Raw genomic sequence first — 15,594 nt, forward strand, 5'->3', positions numbered from 1 at the left:
ATAAAGCAAAACTTCCGACTTTTGGGAGTTAAATCTCAGACCGACTTTCTCGTAGTTGGACTGCAGACATGAGAATATTTCTGAAAGGCGGTTAAGCGTCTGGCTGAGATTCAGCGTGTCATCGGCATAGCATACTAGGGAGATGTCAATGGAACTGAGAATGCATGATGAAGGACAGCTGTCTTGAGGTTCAATAATGTAGTTGTTGAAGAAATTGGGGGATAAAACTGCTCCCTGACGGGCACCTTTATGGACTGGTATCAAAGCTGACCGTGGGGCTGGCGGAAGGCCTTTATTGGAAGGGAGCTTGAGTCGCACGCGAAGGTGAGAATAAATATCACGGAAAGCCCGGATGATAATTGAGTTCACTCCTCTTTTAGCTGAGTTTAGCAACATACGTGCATGAATCAATGAATCAAACACTCTCTGCAGGTCCAAGCCCCCGATCGCTAGACTTTCTCCTGATTTGTGTGCATCCAGGAGTGCATATGCAACGACATGGAGTGCTTCCGCACAACCAATGCCGCGTTGGAAACCGACTTGTCTTGGTGGACTACAACACAGTTTTTCAAACTCATCTACGAATAAAAGTTCAAATAACTTGCAGAAAGTGGTAGCAACCGTGATTGGACGGAAAGAGGAGCATTGCATGGTAACTTTTCCTTTTTTAGGAACTGGCGTAAGATATCCAATTGAGAAAGTAATAAAATCTTTGTGGTCATCATCCTCAAATAAATCACTTGTGCAATATACAACTTTAGATCTCAGATCATCGGTGGCCCCAAGACATGGTAGCACAGGTTCTTAGGCTATTTGCTTGTCATTACCTCACTATATTAGAAAGAGGGAGTTTCGTGGCTGTTTGGTGGTGATTTTGGCAAGCTCTTCCTTTTTAAAACTTAGCAAAGGCCATTGTCCAGAGTTTTGAATCCTCTGCCCTTCACAGTTGTCCCTCTAGGAACGGATCCTCCCCTTCAGTGTCCTACAGAACTCAGCACTCTGACCAATTGCTTGGGGACAGTTTGTAACCACTTGGAAGTGTCCACCCCCCGCTAGTCCCTCTACGGTGTATATCCTAGTGGGCTTCCCCGTTATACATGTGCCTTTATGATCCCAGGGCTAGGGTGCTCCTGTTTCGATTTTGGAACTCCAGATGCTAAGACCCACCCTTGGTCTTCGTTTTCTATGAAGTTACTGTACATATTTGCAAGGTGATCCCCTATTCACTCCCTGTGGACACATTAGGGGGCCTGGGGGATGCCCCTACTGAGAACTTGACTCAGTAGAACTCTGTGTCATCATCCACAGACAATAATCGGAAACCATTGAACCATTTTTATACGGAAGAGATTGATTCAGTGCGATACAAAATTAATTTTTATATTTTATTGGTATTTAGCAAATTTATTGCTATAGTTATTCAATGCTGCTACTTGATCCACTATTAATCGCTTCAGGTTTTTTTAGTTATATTGTAATTGTTTTTTTTTCTAGAGGGTAACCTAGTTATTTTGAATATTTATGTAGCTTTTTTTGAATAGCAAGGCAATAAGAATTGGGGGAGTTAAAAATCTTCACTTCGGTAATGCAACAACAGGAATTTCATGAAAATTTAGTTACAGCTATAGGAAGAAAGAGATATATGGTATCCTACCCAAGGTACATTTTGCGTGAGACAATGAAAAAGTGATGGCTACAGACGTCTGCAGCTTTGTATCTATAACAATCTCGTTATAACCAGTACAGATTTTGGTCAAAGAATGGCCAATAAGTTATAATGGTATTCAAACAAATGAAAGACAGATAACCTTACTGATTATATTATAGAAAAACCGATGACTTAAAGGATCGATATAACATATTAGGGTATATAGGAGTGCTGGTACTGATGTTAAAAGCAAAGATCACCATCTAATACTGTCTAGGGCAAATTTAAAGCTGAAATTTTTTAAGAGTTGCTACTTTTGAGGAGGCTATGACATTAACAAGCTCCAGGATAAGATTTTGATATAAATTCTCCAGGAACAGTTCAATACTAAATTGAAGAGTCTTATAATCTACCACTTAAAGATATATTTAATAATTTTTGGCAAATTGTTTGTATAGTCACTGATATTGTTTTAGGAAATAAAGTAAGAAACATAGCTGAAAATAACATTAAAAATGCTTATTATTTATTAAAAGGGAGGAGGAGCTTGTACAAGATTTGTTTGAAAGTACATATGAAAATAAAAGAAATTTAGAGAAAGTGAAAAAAACATTAAATAATAATTAAGGTGGTGCTAGGTGAAGGTTTTGGATAAAAATGCTGAAAATCTATAAGATGCAGCCAAATAGGGTCACAATTAATAGTATAGAAACAGCCAAAGAGAGATTGGCAGAAAATTTTGAGAGTGTACTAGACCGTGAAAGAGCTTCCTAAAATAAAAAAAAACGCAGAAAAGAGTGAATAAGTTTGTGACACTTTGGATGTGAAGTAAGATCTATTTTGTTTCTAAGAATTAGTGACAATACTAAGAGGATTAAATAAATAACAAGTCCTATGGTGTATATAGTGTGGTATATATATTTTTTTAATGTGGTGGTTGTGAAATCAGAAATAAGTTATTGAAGATTATGGATATGAGTTTCCAAAGAGGGGAGGCATTTAATAATTTTAGGAAACTCTAATTAAACCCCTGTATAAGAAAAGTGATGAAAATGAGTGCGGTAATTATAGAGGTCTTAGCCTGTAATGACCAAATCACTTTGTAAAATGATACTTTTTAGATTTAAAGTTGCAGATGATAAATTTTTTAGAGAAAACAGTGTGGTTTTAAGAGGTGCAAGGATGGACTTACTAAATGTTCACTCTTAGATAAGTCATTGAAAGTTGCTGAGTTACCGAATCCCTTTAGTCCCCAGGTTTATAAATTATGAGCAAGCGTTTGATTCCGCTGATAGAAGAACTTTAGTGAAGATTATTTCCTTGTATTATATGTGAAATAAAACAATTAAAGTGATTAGTGAAATTTTCAAGAATCATGCTTGTGTAATTAACATAGGAAATGAAGTTATTAGCTTTCTTTGTATTGCATCAGGAGTTAAGTGGTGCTGCAGCCGATTCCCAATTATATGGATCATTTTGATGGATGTGGGGCACAGTAAGTGCAAAGAGAGAATAAAGAATAAAATCGGGGAGGTAAAACTTTTCTGGATTTAGATTCTGAGGATTTAAACATCTGGTTCTTGTCTCACGTGTATACACAGTATATACTCAAATTCTCTATGATTACTTTCGATTTTCCCATTGACAGATTCCATGTAAGTGGAGGTATTACAACGTTTTATTTCCAATTGATAGTGATTTCTATTCGTTTTAACTTTTAAACCGGTAAATTTACTTTATCTCAGCTCAACTTTGGGTGAATACAGCTCTCTATATTCCTCAGAAAAGCTTTGTCTTTTTGAAAATGATACATTTTGAAGCTTGGAATAAAATACATATATTTTATATTTATGAGGTAAATTTTTCTTATACTCTAAAAAGTTTTCATTTTAATATATTATCATTGTCTTATTTCAGCTGACAAACCTAATACAACTTCTACCACTATAACAACAACTTCAGAAGCAACTTCAACTTCTATTTCTACCACAACAACTCCAACAACATCAACAACAGCCTCTACAACTACAGATGCTACAACAACGTCTTCTGCAACAACAACTCTTACAACAACAACTACTCCTGATCCTATTTGTACTTGCACCTTTTGTTCAGCAGCTTGTTTTGCTTGCACTGACTGTACAAATCCTCCAACTACTACTTCACCCACAACAACTACAACTCATACAACAACGTCATCTACAACACCTACTCCCACATCATCAACCACCCCTTCTACCACATCTACAATAAGTACCACTCCTACCACAACCTGTTCAAGATCATGCCCTACGCTACCACCAGACACAATTGGACAAAGTTCAATATACTACCACCAGACTCAGTTCAAACCCTGTATTGAACTGTGTGGAGAAAGATGTCCTCTAGGTGAAGGCTGCTGTTCAAACGGATGTGGCCATACATGTCAGCCCCTTAGACCAGTTAAAGGATATGGAGATCAATGTCCTAGAGAATACATAGGTAAAACTGGCTAGTCTTTCATTTTCTCTATCTAAGCGATACTATGCAATACCAAAGAACCTTCATGAACTTTTAACCAAAAAAGTAAATGATTACCACCCCCCCCAAACGAAATAAAAAATAAAACAGTACTTATAGCTATTGCAGGACTTTTGCATCAAACTTGGTAAAAAGCATTTACTAAATAAAAATTTATTAGATTTACTTCTCGTAAAAACAAGAAAATATCAATGAAAAAATGTATTTTTATGCAGGAATAAAATTAATTTTATTCCACAAAATTCTACTTCATAGTCATATTCATAGTTTAAAGTGAATGATTTAAACAAAAAAAAAAAAAAAAAAAAAATTCCAAAATATACCGTGTTTCAATTAAAGCACACATATCATTCAAACTATAGAGGGCTTGAAAGAGAGGGGCAATCTTATTTTGACTTGCACTAATATATGTTATTTTTCAATTTGAATTCCTATTCATTGTAAATTGTATCCATTTTAGATCTAATGTTAACTTAATATTTACAATACAAACCGTAAAACGATATAAAAAATGTGCCGTCCTTGTTGCCACGGAAGGCAGAGTCTACTTTAAAAAAAATTATCGCAGCTCTAAAATTTTCCTTCCTTTTGTTTTATTAATATTTCTTACAAAAGAAGAAATCAGGCTTTTGAAAAAGTTGTTTGTCTTTCCAAAGATTGAATTTTCTTCAGTCTAGATTTATCGCTCGGGATCAGCGTTGTCGACACTAAAATGCCCATGCCACATCAGAGTCACATCTATCGATAAAGAAAGCCAAATATCGTGAATGAAAAGGCACGTTTCTTGATTTTAGTGTCACACTTGTATTTAAAAAGCAAAAAATTAAAACGATAAGAAATTAGTTTAAAGAGTTTGCAACAACAGTGATTTGTGTCCAACTGTTCTCTACTAATACCCAGATAGAAAAACCGCTGTTCTAAGTTTCCGTCTTTTCTGATTGGTCACTCAAGAAATTTATGTTTGAAAGTTGAACAATATTCAACTCGAGAAATTACGAATGGCGGACGTAATTGGCGCTGTAGTCGTGCGTAATTTTGATTTTATTGACAAGTGTGACTATAATGTGGCACGGGCATAGGACAAACTGTACCACTCTTCTGACCAAATTGTACCAAAAAGACAATTTTGGTACAATTATAGCATTCTAATGCAGTTTCCATCTAACCGGAAAAACTACTAGAATAGACCGAAAACCAAGCAACCTTTTTTGCCCTCACATTTTTACGCTCTCTAAAAGCTGATTGTTGTTTGACTAAAAAACCGATGATTCTGATGAAAAACATTGAATTCGTAGAGATTGTTCTTTGTCTCAAGTTTGTGTTCGACTAAATATCCCCTTTCTATCGCTTATTTTCTTAAGAGCTGACTGGACAAAACAATTATAAGGAATGTAAGTTAACCAGGTGAGTGCAACCAAAATATGCCGAAATGTAGCAGAAATTTAGGGTTGGACCGTAAAATGTCAATGCACAAAAACGATACAACTCTACCACGTTGGTAACGCTGCTTGGTATTAGATAGCCCAGCTTGAAAAATATCGGGCCATTCATATCCGCAGAAATAAGAAACAGTGTGATTGACTTGCAAAAAACATGACAGAAATAAACCAATTCAGTAAAAGCACACTTTTAAACAAGGAATTCTTAACAAGGATTTTTTTTCTCTATGGTATGGCGGCAGTTAAGCCGCACCTTTACGTCTCTTGATAAATTGTAAGTTTTACATGTTCTTTTTTCGGATCTAAAGTGAGTATTAATGCAAGTATCGACAAATTCCGATAAATTCCGTCGAACGAAAAACGACCATGTCACTTTCGAATTCCGGCTGGTATTTCTGACTGAAAACAAGTCTTCCTTAAAAAATTCCCTACCTAAAAAAAACCCGAATTTTCTCTTTTTATCACGTTTAATTTAATATACGTTATTTCAACCACAGATGATACTGAAACAAATGTAAAGTAGGGAAAGTTTGTGCATAGTAGGCTATAAGAAGGGAATTTTCATCGGGTGAATGATAGTCCGCTATCAACGTCAATTTTGAAACCTGTCAGAATTTAACATCATGTAGTGTGCTTGGGCGGCGTTCTCAAAATTACCAATCCGACAAGGTCGATGGCTTATCTTCTTCGTTTAAAGAGACGTAAATGACTTCAGAGTTTTGTAATTACTACGATTACTACTACAAACGGACTGGGCTACTTGTCGGATAAGTTACACCTGCTAACCCTGGAAACGTAGGACCACTGAGGATAGCCTACGGCATATATAAACAAAAATTCAATTTATTTGAAATAAATAAAATGTGTGAAATTATATGCAGAGAACAGAAAAAGACTTATTAGCATTATCAGAAGTGCAATGGACTGGTTCAGGAATAAAAAAGCTTGGTGTTGACCATACCAGGTCTGGCAAGTAAGCAAGAAGCAAGAGTAGCAGTGATGATGCTAAATCAGAACCACAAGCTGCTCAAAAAATTGACTCCTATATCCCTGAGGATATCAACTGCAAAGTTCTTGGGAACACATACTAAACTGTCTGTTGTTGTATGCCAGGCCCCTAAAAACGAAGCTGCTGAAGAAAAAGACGAGTTTTATAGATCATTTCAAGCCGTAGCCAAAGATATACCAAGGCATGACGTTCTTTGTTTCCTTGGAGAGTTTAGCACTAAAGTAGGAAATGACTGATCTTTCAGCCCACAAGTTCTTGGCCAACATGGTCTGAGTTGAAGAAACGAAAAGGAGGAGCTTCTGACTGATTTTCCCAAATGAACGGTCTTGTACTCAAGTACTCACGGGTATCGCCGGAAGGAACGCTAAAAAATCAGATTGATCACTGCCTCATAAGAAAAAAATTCCGATCGAGTCTACAAGATACTCGGACCTACAGAGGAGCTGTCGGATAAAATCTTAACCTTATGCTGTCTTATATTTTCAACTGCATTTATAAACTCTTACAGAGTTACCAGTCCATAACTTGGAAGCTTTTCACTAAACACACAAAATTTCTTTTGAATTTTACTATGAAGTTTTGCCGGAGCATTTCTAACCAACAACATCAGCTCTTTCAAAGGGGATTTTAATCTGTAATTTTCAATATATTTTATAATATTGATAAGACATTCGTAAAATATTTCTCAATTGACAAAGATCAGCCTGTAGTTTTGTCATCTTCTTGGACTTCCAAATGCAATTTATAACTTTAGCTTAATGAGTTTTTTGGTACAGCATTACAGAGGTTTTAATTTTGTCATTATAACTTTAGTCGCCGCAATATCCACCCACTATTCTGGTACCACCTGTTTTCTAATGTTTGTTTCGGTAATCTTTATCATTATCATACTGCTCCTTGCTCTTTTGTTTTGCTCTCTCAATTGTTGTCTCTGTAATCTTCATCAATATCATACTGCTCCTTTCTGTTTTGTTTGGCTCTCTCAATTTTCACTTCTCAATACCTCTTGTTCGTTACTTAGTAGGCTTCCTTTTGTGTGCTCGAGCTTTATTCCTTTAGGTGGCATATTCATCTCTTTTGAATAGACTTTTCTGATATTTCAAAATATTAACTTTATTTTTCGTGTACTTAAGTTTTTTTTAAGTAGATATATGGTTTGCTTTTCTCGGCTTTTCTCTAATACTTTTCTCGTTATTATTTATTTTCTTTCGTTGGCTTGAGGTCATATTTCTTCAATGTTTAAAATTAATTCCATGAAATCACGTGTCAAGTAGGCAGAACCTAGCAAAAAACAGAACTAATTTAAAAATTCTCAGGTATTATTCTAGTTTGAATTAAAAAATTAGTACTATTGGTTAGACTCCAGCGATTTGGAACTGAAAACTAAAATAAAAGAAATTTTGAATTCTTTTTTCTTGCAAATATAGGATAACGCTATAGAAATATGTGCTTTACGGGTTAAGTTAAAAAAAAGTAGGAGACAAAGAACAAAACTAACTTTGAAATTTTCAGGTATTTTTCTAGTTTGAATTCAAAAACTAGGTTTATTGATTAGACACCATAAATATTTTGCAGTTTGCATAATAACTTTAGCGATTCTGAACAGAAAACTAAAATAAAAAAATGAATTTTTTTTCTTTGAAAATATAGGGTAATGCTATAAAGATACGTACGGGTTAAGCCACGGGTTACGGGTTAAGCCAAAAAAACTTGGTTCCAGGAGACAATTATAACTTTGATCTGAAGTATGAAATAAGATTATTATATTACTCTACAAATACACAAGAATTACTCTACTTTCAATTCACAAATTTAACTTTTCGTTAAAAGCCATAAAAGAATTACTGCATTTTACATAACTATATATACATGCTTTTTATAATGTTAAAAACAACACGTGCTACTACGGTGTTATAGAAAAAGACAGATTTTCGTAAAAAAATTATTCTTGCAATTATGTATTTCGTACATTACTCTTACTAGGTTGCAAGCTAGCACTGCAACCTGGATATATCTTATATAAAGTATGTGGTGCATCATCATCTTTATAATAATTTCTTTTAATACTTTAGTCACTATAGGCTATAGTTCGTTCTTCAATGTAAAAATTTTTATTTACTATGGGCAACGGTTCGTTCTTTAATATAAATTAATTGAAAAAACTGTTCCCACAAAATAAGTTGTTCAAAGAAAAGTAAAAAAGTGAAGAACTCCATTAAACCAAAAATGAGCAAAAATGAAACCCAAAACGAACAGAAATTACAATAAATAACCGAGTCAAAATCAAAACGAGCAGAAATTAACATGAGCTGGGCTCAAAACCCCTATGCCTTCCCAAGGCCAGAACAAACTTTGCACTCTACTGAAAAAATATAAATTTTTTTACTTTTATACTTTTAATAAAGCAAATAATATTAACATTTTGATTACTAAATATCAGCATATGTATATTAAACTGACAATGCACATTCATTTGTATTTTTTTTCAGTAAAGTGTAAATTATGTTCTGGCCTTGGGAAGGCATAGGGGTTGTAACCGGTTTTGAGTTTGACTCGGTTATTTATTGTAATTTCTGTTCGTTTTGGATTTCATTTTTGCTCATTTTTTGTTTGATGGAGTTCTTTACTCTTCTTTGAAAAACTTATTTTGTGGAAAAAGTTTTTTTAAATTAATTTCTGTTCGTTTTATATTTACATAGTATTTAAAGGGAAAAAGAGAATAATACTTTAAATCTTTTCGTTTTCTTAAGATTTTATAGTTCGGCCTGTAATTTGTATGCTGGAGAAAAATTTCCAGCCATTTTTAAAAACATGCACCCTTTTAAAAATCTGGACACAAATAGTAGTGTTTAATTTAGTTTCATATCTCCTCAAGTGGACCTGAAATGGAAAACTTGATAACATTCGCAAAAAAAAATTGTTTACTTTCTTTGATAGCTTGGATAAACTTACGCTATTTTGATTTGGTTAAATTTTAAGAGCAGAGGTAGCCCCAAAAATTTGAAAATAATACCCTCAGTTGTACTTGGGGTATTGTTGAGATGCCTTATTGGGAATTAGCATAAACACAGTACATTTTGATTTAATCTTAAGGCAGCATTTATTTTTTAAACATATTGGGAAAATGGGGGGGGGGGGGAGGGAGGGCGATTAGTTGCCCTCCAATTACTTTCGACTATTAAAAAGGGCATCATCTCTTTCTGTTTTCAATCGAGCAAGCCCTTTTTGAGGCTTTTACGACAACTCCTTCGATACGAAGTGCCCTGGTCTAGAAAAAAAAAAAAAAATACAAAGTACCCATATCGATCTTACTATAAAAATGTCAAGCCTTCCAATCACTTTCGACTATTATAAAAGCGCACTAGGCCTTTCGATTTCCAATCGAATGAGCCATTTTTGAGTTTTTACAACAACGCTTTCAATAAACACCTTATAAGCCCCCAGGGCATAAATTAAAACCCTTACCCTAAGGGCTGTGAAGAAAGTTGTGATCCTCAAAGACCTAATTTCTAGAACTTTCAACTACGTTAAACAAAATGGCTATCTCAATATTTTGATTGGATGTGTTTGGGGAAATGGTGGGCGTGAGAGGGGCGTTAGTTGCTCGCCAATCACTTTCAACTGTTAAAAAAGGCTATTTTATTATTAAAATTTTGATTGTATATGTTTGGGGAAATGGTGGGCGTGAGAGGGGTGTTAGTTGCTCTCCAATCACTTTCAACTATTAAAAAAGGCACTAGCTCTCTCAACTTCCAATCAAATGAAAGCTTTTGAAGTTTCTACGCATTACTTTCAAATTATGCCCCCAGGGCATAACTTACAACCCTTGCCCGGAGGCCTGGGGGGGGGGGTTCATCCTAAAAGACTATCTGAAAATTTTTATTGAATGTGTTTGTGGCAATGGTAGGTGTGAGAGGGTGGTTAGTTACCCTCCAATCACTTTCGACTATTAAAAGGGCAATAGCCCTCTCAATTTTAAATTGAATGAGCCCCTTTTTAAGTTTTTACGACAATGCTATCTATAAAAACCTTATAAAAAAGGCACTATCCCTTACAATTTCCAATCAAATGAGCCCTTTTGAAGTTTCTGCGACAGTGGTTTCAATAAAAACCTTATATGCTCCCAAGGTACAACTTACAACCTTTACCCTGGGGGCTCTGGGGGGTTTGTCTTCCTCAAATACATAATTTCCAGAACTTTCAACTGCGTTGAACAAAATACCTATCTCTAAACTTTGATTGAATGTGTCTGGGGAGATGGTGGGGGTGAGAGGGGGGTTTATTACTCTCCACTCACTTTTGACTACTAAAAAGGACACTACTACTGCTACTACTACTAACAACTCATCGCAGCACCAAGCCGCCTGAGGCCAACACAGCTACGCACGCTCCTCCTCCACCCCAATCTATTCAAAGCCTCTCTTTTTACACCCGTCCACGAAGTTCCCATTTCCTTTAAATATTTCTTTATGACGTCCTCCCAACCCAGACGGGGACGACCTGCTTTCCGTTTAGCCCTAGATGGTTGGCCGAAAAGAACAATCTTCGGCAATCTGTCATCCTTCATCCGAACAACATGCCCTAACCACCTCAACCTTTCTTTCATTATAGACCTAGAAAGCGGTATTGAACCTGATTTTTCGTATAGCCTATTGTTTGAAATACGGTCAGTCAGCCGGGTACCCAGAACAATCCTTAAGCAATTTCTCTGGAAAACACCTAGCAAATCTTCATCCGTTTTCGGAGCGTCCATGCTTCAGAGCCATATTTGACCACTGTCATCACTGTAGCTTCTAATATTCTAATCTTGGTTTGCAGACTTATCTTCCTATTCTTCCAGACTTTTTTAACTGTGAAAAAACACCCTGAGCCTTGGCTATTCTATTTTTAACATCTTCACTGCTCCCACCATCTTTACTAATAATACTACCAAGGTAAGTGAAACTGCCCACCTGATCAATCTTTTCATTACCCAACGTCACCTTTTCATCTTCAGTTATTCCTAGCCTTAGTGACTTGGTCTTCCTAACATTAATTTTCAAACCAATACTAGCACCCTGAACTCGCAAAACCTTCATTCATTTTGCTCACACTTTCATCTAGGATGCTTAAATCATCAGCATAATCCAAGTCCAGGAGACTTTTTCCTACCCATTTGATATCGTGGTGTCCCAATGCCTTTCCTGTGCTCCTTAAAACAAAGTCCGTCAGAATAATCCATGGAAAAGGGGATAGAACACAACCTTGCTTAACTCCTGATTTAATACTAAACCAACTACTAACCTCATTTCCTACCTTAACCGCAGCAGTGTTATTCTCGTACATAACACTAATCACTTTAATGTATTTGTCTGGTTTAACATACAAGGATAAAACCTTTATTTTTGTTGCAATTAACCTTTGTAACACAAAATGTGTGTACTGGAAGAAAATGAAAAGGTTCATAACAAATTTAAGCACATTATATTATCTTTGCTTCCTAGTAGGTCCTTGTAATTTTCCTAAATTTAAGTTAATAAATTTTCAAGTTAATAAATTTTCAATTTAAGTTAAAATTTTCAGACATCGCACCATAGCCAAGCTCAAGATCCCATCCCCACAAACTAGGGTACCGATTTCCGTTAGTCTCAAATAAAAATATACGTTGAATTAATGAATTCCAATGGAGTCATCTCGGCAAACTCAACAGAAGTTAAGGAAGAAAATATTAGTTTTTTTTACCCATGATGATGAACCATGAGGATTGAAACATATTATCTTAGTTTTGCTTTTATAGTGCACACACCCATGTTGAGATGGCCTCCTGGATCCCACTTCCCTAGTAATTAATTTTTTTTTTTATTAACCTTTTTTTTCCCGTGGTCATCATTACTATGAAGAGATTATTATGTAGTTTGTCATTACACCCAAATTCACGAGCACAGGTGGTGGTTTTTCAGGTTCAAGATTTAATTTTATCAGATTACAGTGTTTCTTAGTGTGGGCTAGCGAACAGTTCGGCTGTGGTAATTAAAAGTTAGACATATGCCACTTTTGTAACTTTTCAGGAGAGCCAAAATACAGAAAAAAGTTTGTCGCCTGTGGTCACTCTGAAGGATGATTCTAATTGCGATAAAAGGAACATATTCTAGATCAACTTCTTATGGTCTTTTTAGTTGTATAAATTCAAAATTGTTTCATTTTATGGTGCATGTCTACTTTTTTTGGAGCATGGTGCATTTTATGGTGCATGTCTACACTCTGAAGGATGATTCTAATTGTGATAAAAGGAACATATTCTAGATCAACTTCTTATGGTCTTTTTTGTTGTATAAATTCAAAATTGTTTTATTTTATGGTGCATGTCTACTTTTTCCTTGATAAAACAAGGAGACAAATGCCTGGTGCTATGTTATAGCTCTATAAGACTGATAATTCTCTTTTGTCATTCTAAGTAGAAAAAAGACCTGATTAAAAGAGGCATACGCTCCTTAAGGGCTTATATCTCTTTTTAATTCCGTAATGGTACAAGATAGGAAAACTCTGACTGGACCATTCCATTTCTTGTGCTTTGTTTACCAATGACAAATGCATAACTCAATTTTAACCAGAATGGCATTCTCACATTTTCAATTATCACAGCCGGTTATGCACAGAATTAAGTACAAAAAACGCGGGGTAAAAACGAAATCACGAGCATTTCTTGTGAAACGTACTAAGCATCACTCCAAAAGAATGAAATGAAAAATTAGGGTACCAATTACTTGGATGACGGGAGCTTTCTCTTTATGTAAGGTCAAATTCCTAAAAAGTAGTGGCAGGAATAAAATGCAATTCAATCCTATAACATAGGTACAGAACCATATTTAGCCTAAATAAAATTACATGTGCAAGTTTTGACTTTTTCTAAATAAAAAAAGGAAAACGTGCGATTAAAGTTAAAAATTCACTCTCTTTAATGCAGTGGTAATTGTATTTTAACTTAACCCCTTCAAGTCCTGATTTAATTTACGATGAACTGTATCGATCCTTTATGTTATTAATTAACAAAAACTTTTTCCACAAAATAAGATTTTCAAAGAAAAGTAAAGAGCTTCATTAAACCAAAAATGAACAGAAGCAGAATCAAATAATATACTAATCCTAGAACTACCACAAATGAACATCGATAAATAAATGAACTCCAAAACAAACAGAAATTAAAATAAATAACAGTCAAATTCAAAACGAGCAGAAATTAATATGAGTAGGGTTCTAAACCCCAAGCTTTCTGAAAGCCGGAATATAATTTTTACTTTACAGAAAAAATTCAAATGAATTACTAAAAAAATCTGCATTGTCAGTTTAATATATATATGCTGATATCCATTCATTAAAATATTAATGAATTTTTGATTCCTTAAAGTTAGAAAAGTGAAAATATTTAAAAGAATTATTTTCAGTAAAGTACAAATTATATTCTGGCTTTTAGAAAGCTTGGGGTTTAATTTGAAAAACTGAAAAAAAAATGAAATGAATTTACTGAAAAAATTGCATTGTCAGTTTACTATTCATATACTGATATTTATTCCTTAAATTCTTAATTAATTTTGATTTTTTAAAGTTATAAAAATGAAAACATTTAAAAAATTTTTTTCAGTAAATCAAAAATTATATTCTTGCTTTTTGAAAGCATAGGAGTTTAGAACCCTACTCATATTAATTTCTGCTCGTTTTGAGTTTGAGTTTCTGTTATTTTATTTTAATTTCTGTTTGTTTTTGGTTTTGTTCATTTATTGATAATGATTTGTGGTAGTTGTATGCTTGGTAGATTATTTGGTTCTATTATTGTTCATTTTTGGTTGTATGGAATTCTTTACATTTTTCAAAAAACTTAGTTTGTGGAATTTTTTTTTTACTAATTTTTGTTCGTTTTATACTGATGTAGTCTTTTTCGGGGGAAAAGACTGAGCCTCTTCTAAATTTAAGCAGCCATACCTTCCATTAGAACCCTAAATACCCCCTAGGCATAACTTACAACCCTTGTAATCTCTGGGGTTTGTTTAAATCCTAAAAACCTTATTATATGATATTTAAACTATTTTGATTAGAATGGCTATCTCAAAATTTCTATTAGATGTGTTTCGAGACAATATAACGTGTGTGTTTTTTTTTGGGGGGGGGTAGTTGCCCTCTGATTACTTTGAAGAACACAAGAGCGTCTTACAGCTTTTATCCTGAGGGCTGGGAGGATTCTATAAAAACCTTACTGGCTCCCAGGGCAGAACTTACAACCCTTTCCCTGAGCGCAGGGGGGGGGGGGGGTCATCCTCAAAGACCCAATTTCCAGAACTCTTAACTACGTTGAACAAAATGTATCTCTCAAAATTTTTACTTGATGGGTTTGGGAAAATGGTGGGCATAAGAGGGGGGTTAATTGCCCTCCAATCACTTTCGACTATTAAAAATGGCGACAACGGTTTCTATAAACCTTATGTGCCCCCTGGGCATAGCTTATTACCCTTGCCTTGAGGGCTGTAGGGGAAGTATCTTCTTCAAAAGCATAATTTCCCGATCTTTTAACCACGTTGAATAAAACGGCTATCACAAAAAGATTGATTGGATTTGTTTGGGGAAATGGTGGGCACGGAAGGGGTGTTCGTCACCTTCCAATAGTTTTCGGCTATTAAAAAGGGCACAAGCCCTTCCAATTTCCAATCGAATGAGCCCTTTTCTAAGTTTCTATGATAACTCCTTCGGTACGAAGTACCATGGTCTAAACAAAGAAAGAAAGAAACGAATAAAGAATACATTTTGCCAACATTGATCTTTAGTAAGGCAGCACTGGTGACCGGCGTTTACTCCCCCACCCCCCGCAGAAAAGACACCCTGGAAAATACCCCCCCCCCCTGCAGAAAATACCCCTGGAAAATATCCCCCCCGGATAACCCCCGCGAAAAATAGCCCCCGCGGAAAATACCCTCCTCCCGGAAAATAACCCCCTGGAAAACACCCGCTCA

At 35.1% G+C, this 15,594-nt stretch overlaps 1 protein-coding gene across 1 annotated transcript in view; it reads left to right on the forward strand.

Moving 5' to 3' along the window:
- Positions 1-15,594, forward strand: part of LOC148953439 (uncharacterized) — a 135,051-nt gene that overhangs the window by 92,355 nt on the left and 27,102 nt on the right. The window contains exon 6 of the mRNA XM_089087961.1: positions 3,566-4,129. Within this exon, the coding sequence (XP_088944087.1) occupies positions 3,566-4,129 (564 nt within the window). The remainder of the gene's footprint in view (positions 1-3,565; positions 4,130-15,594) is intronic.

This window comes from Artemia sp. Qi Xiang Cuo, chromosome 4 (genome assembly GCF_049724085.1).
Source record: "Artemia sp. Qi Xiang Cuo chromosome 4, ASM4972408v1, whole genome shotgun sequence".
NCBI classification, from domain to species: Eukaryota; Metazoa; Arthropoda; class Branchiopoda; order Anostraca; family Artemiidae; genus Artemia; species Artemia sp. Qi Xiang Cuo.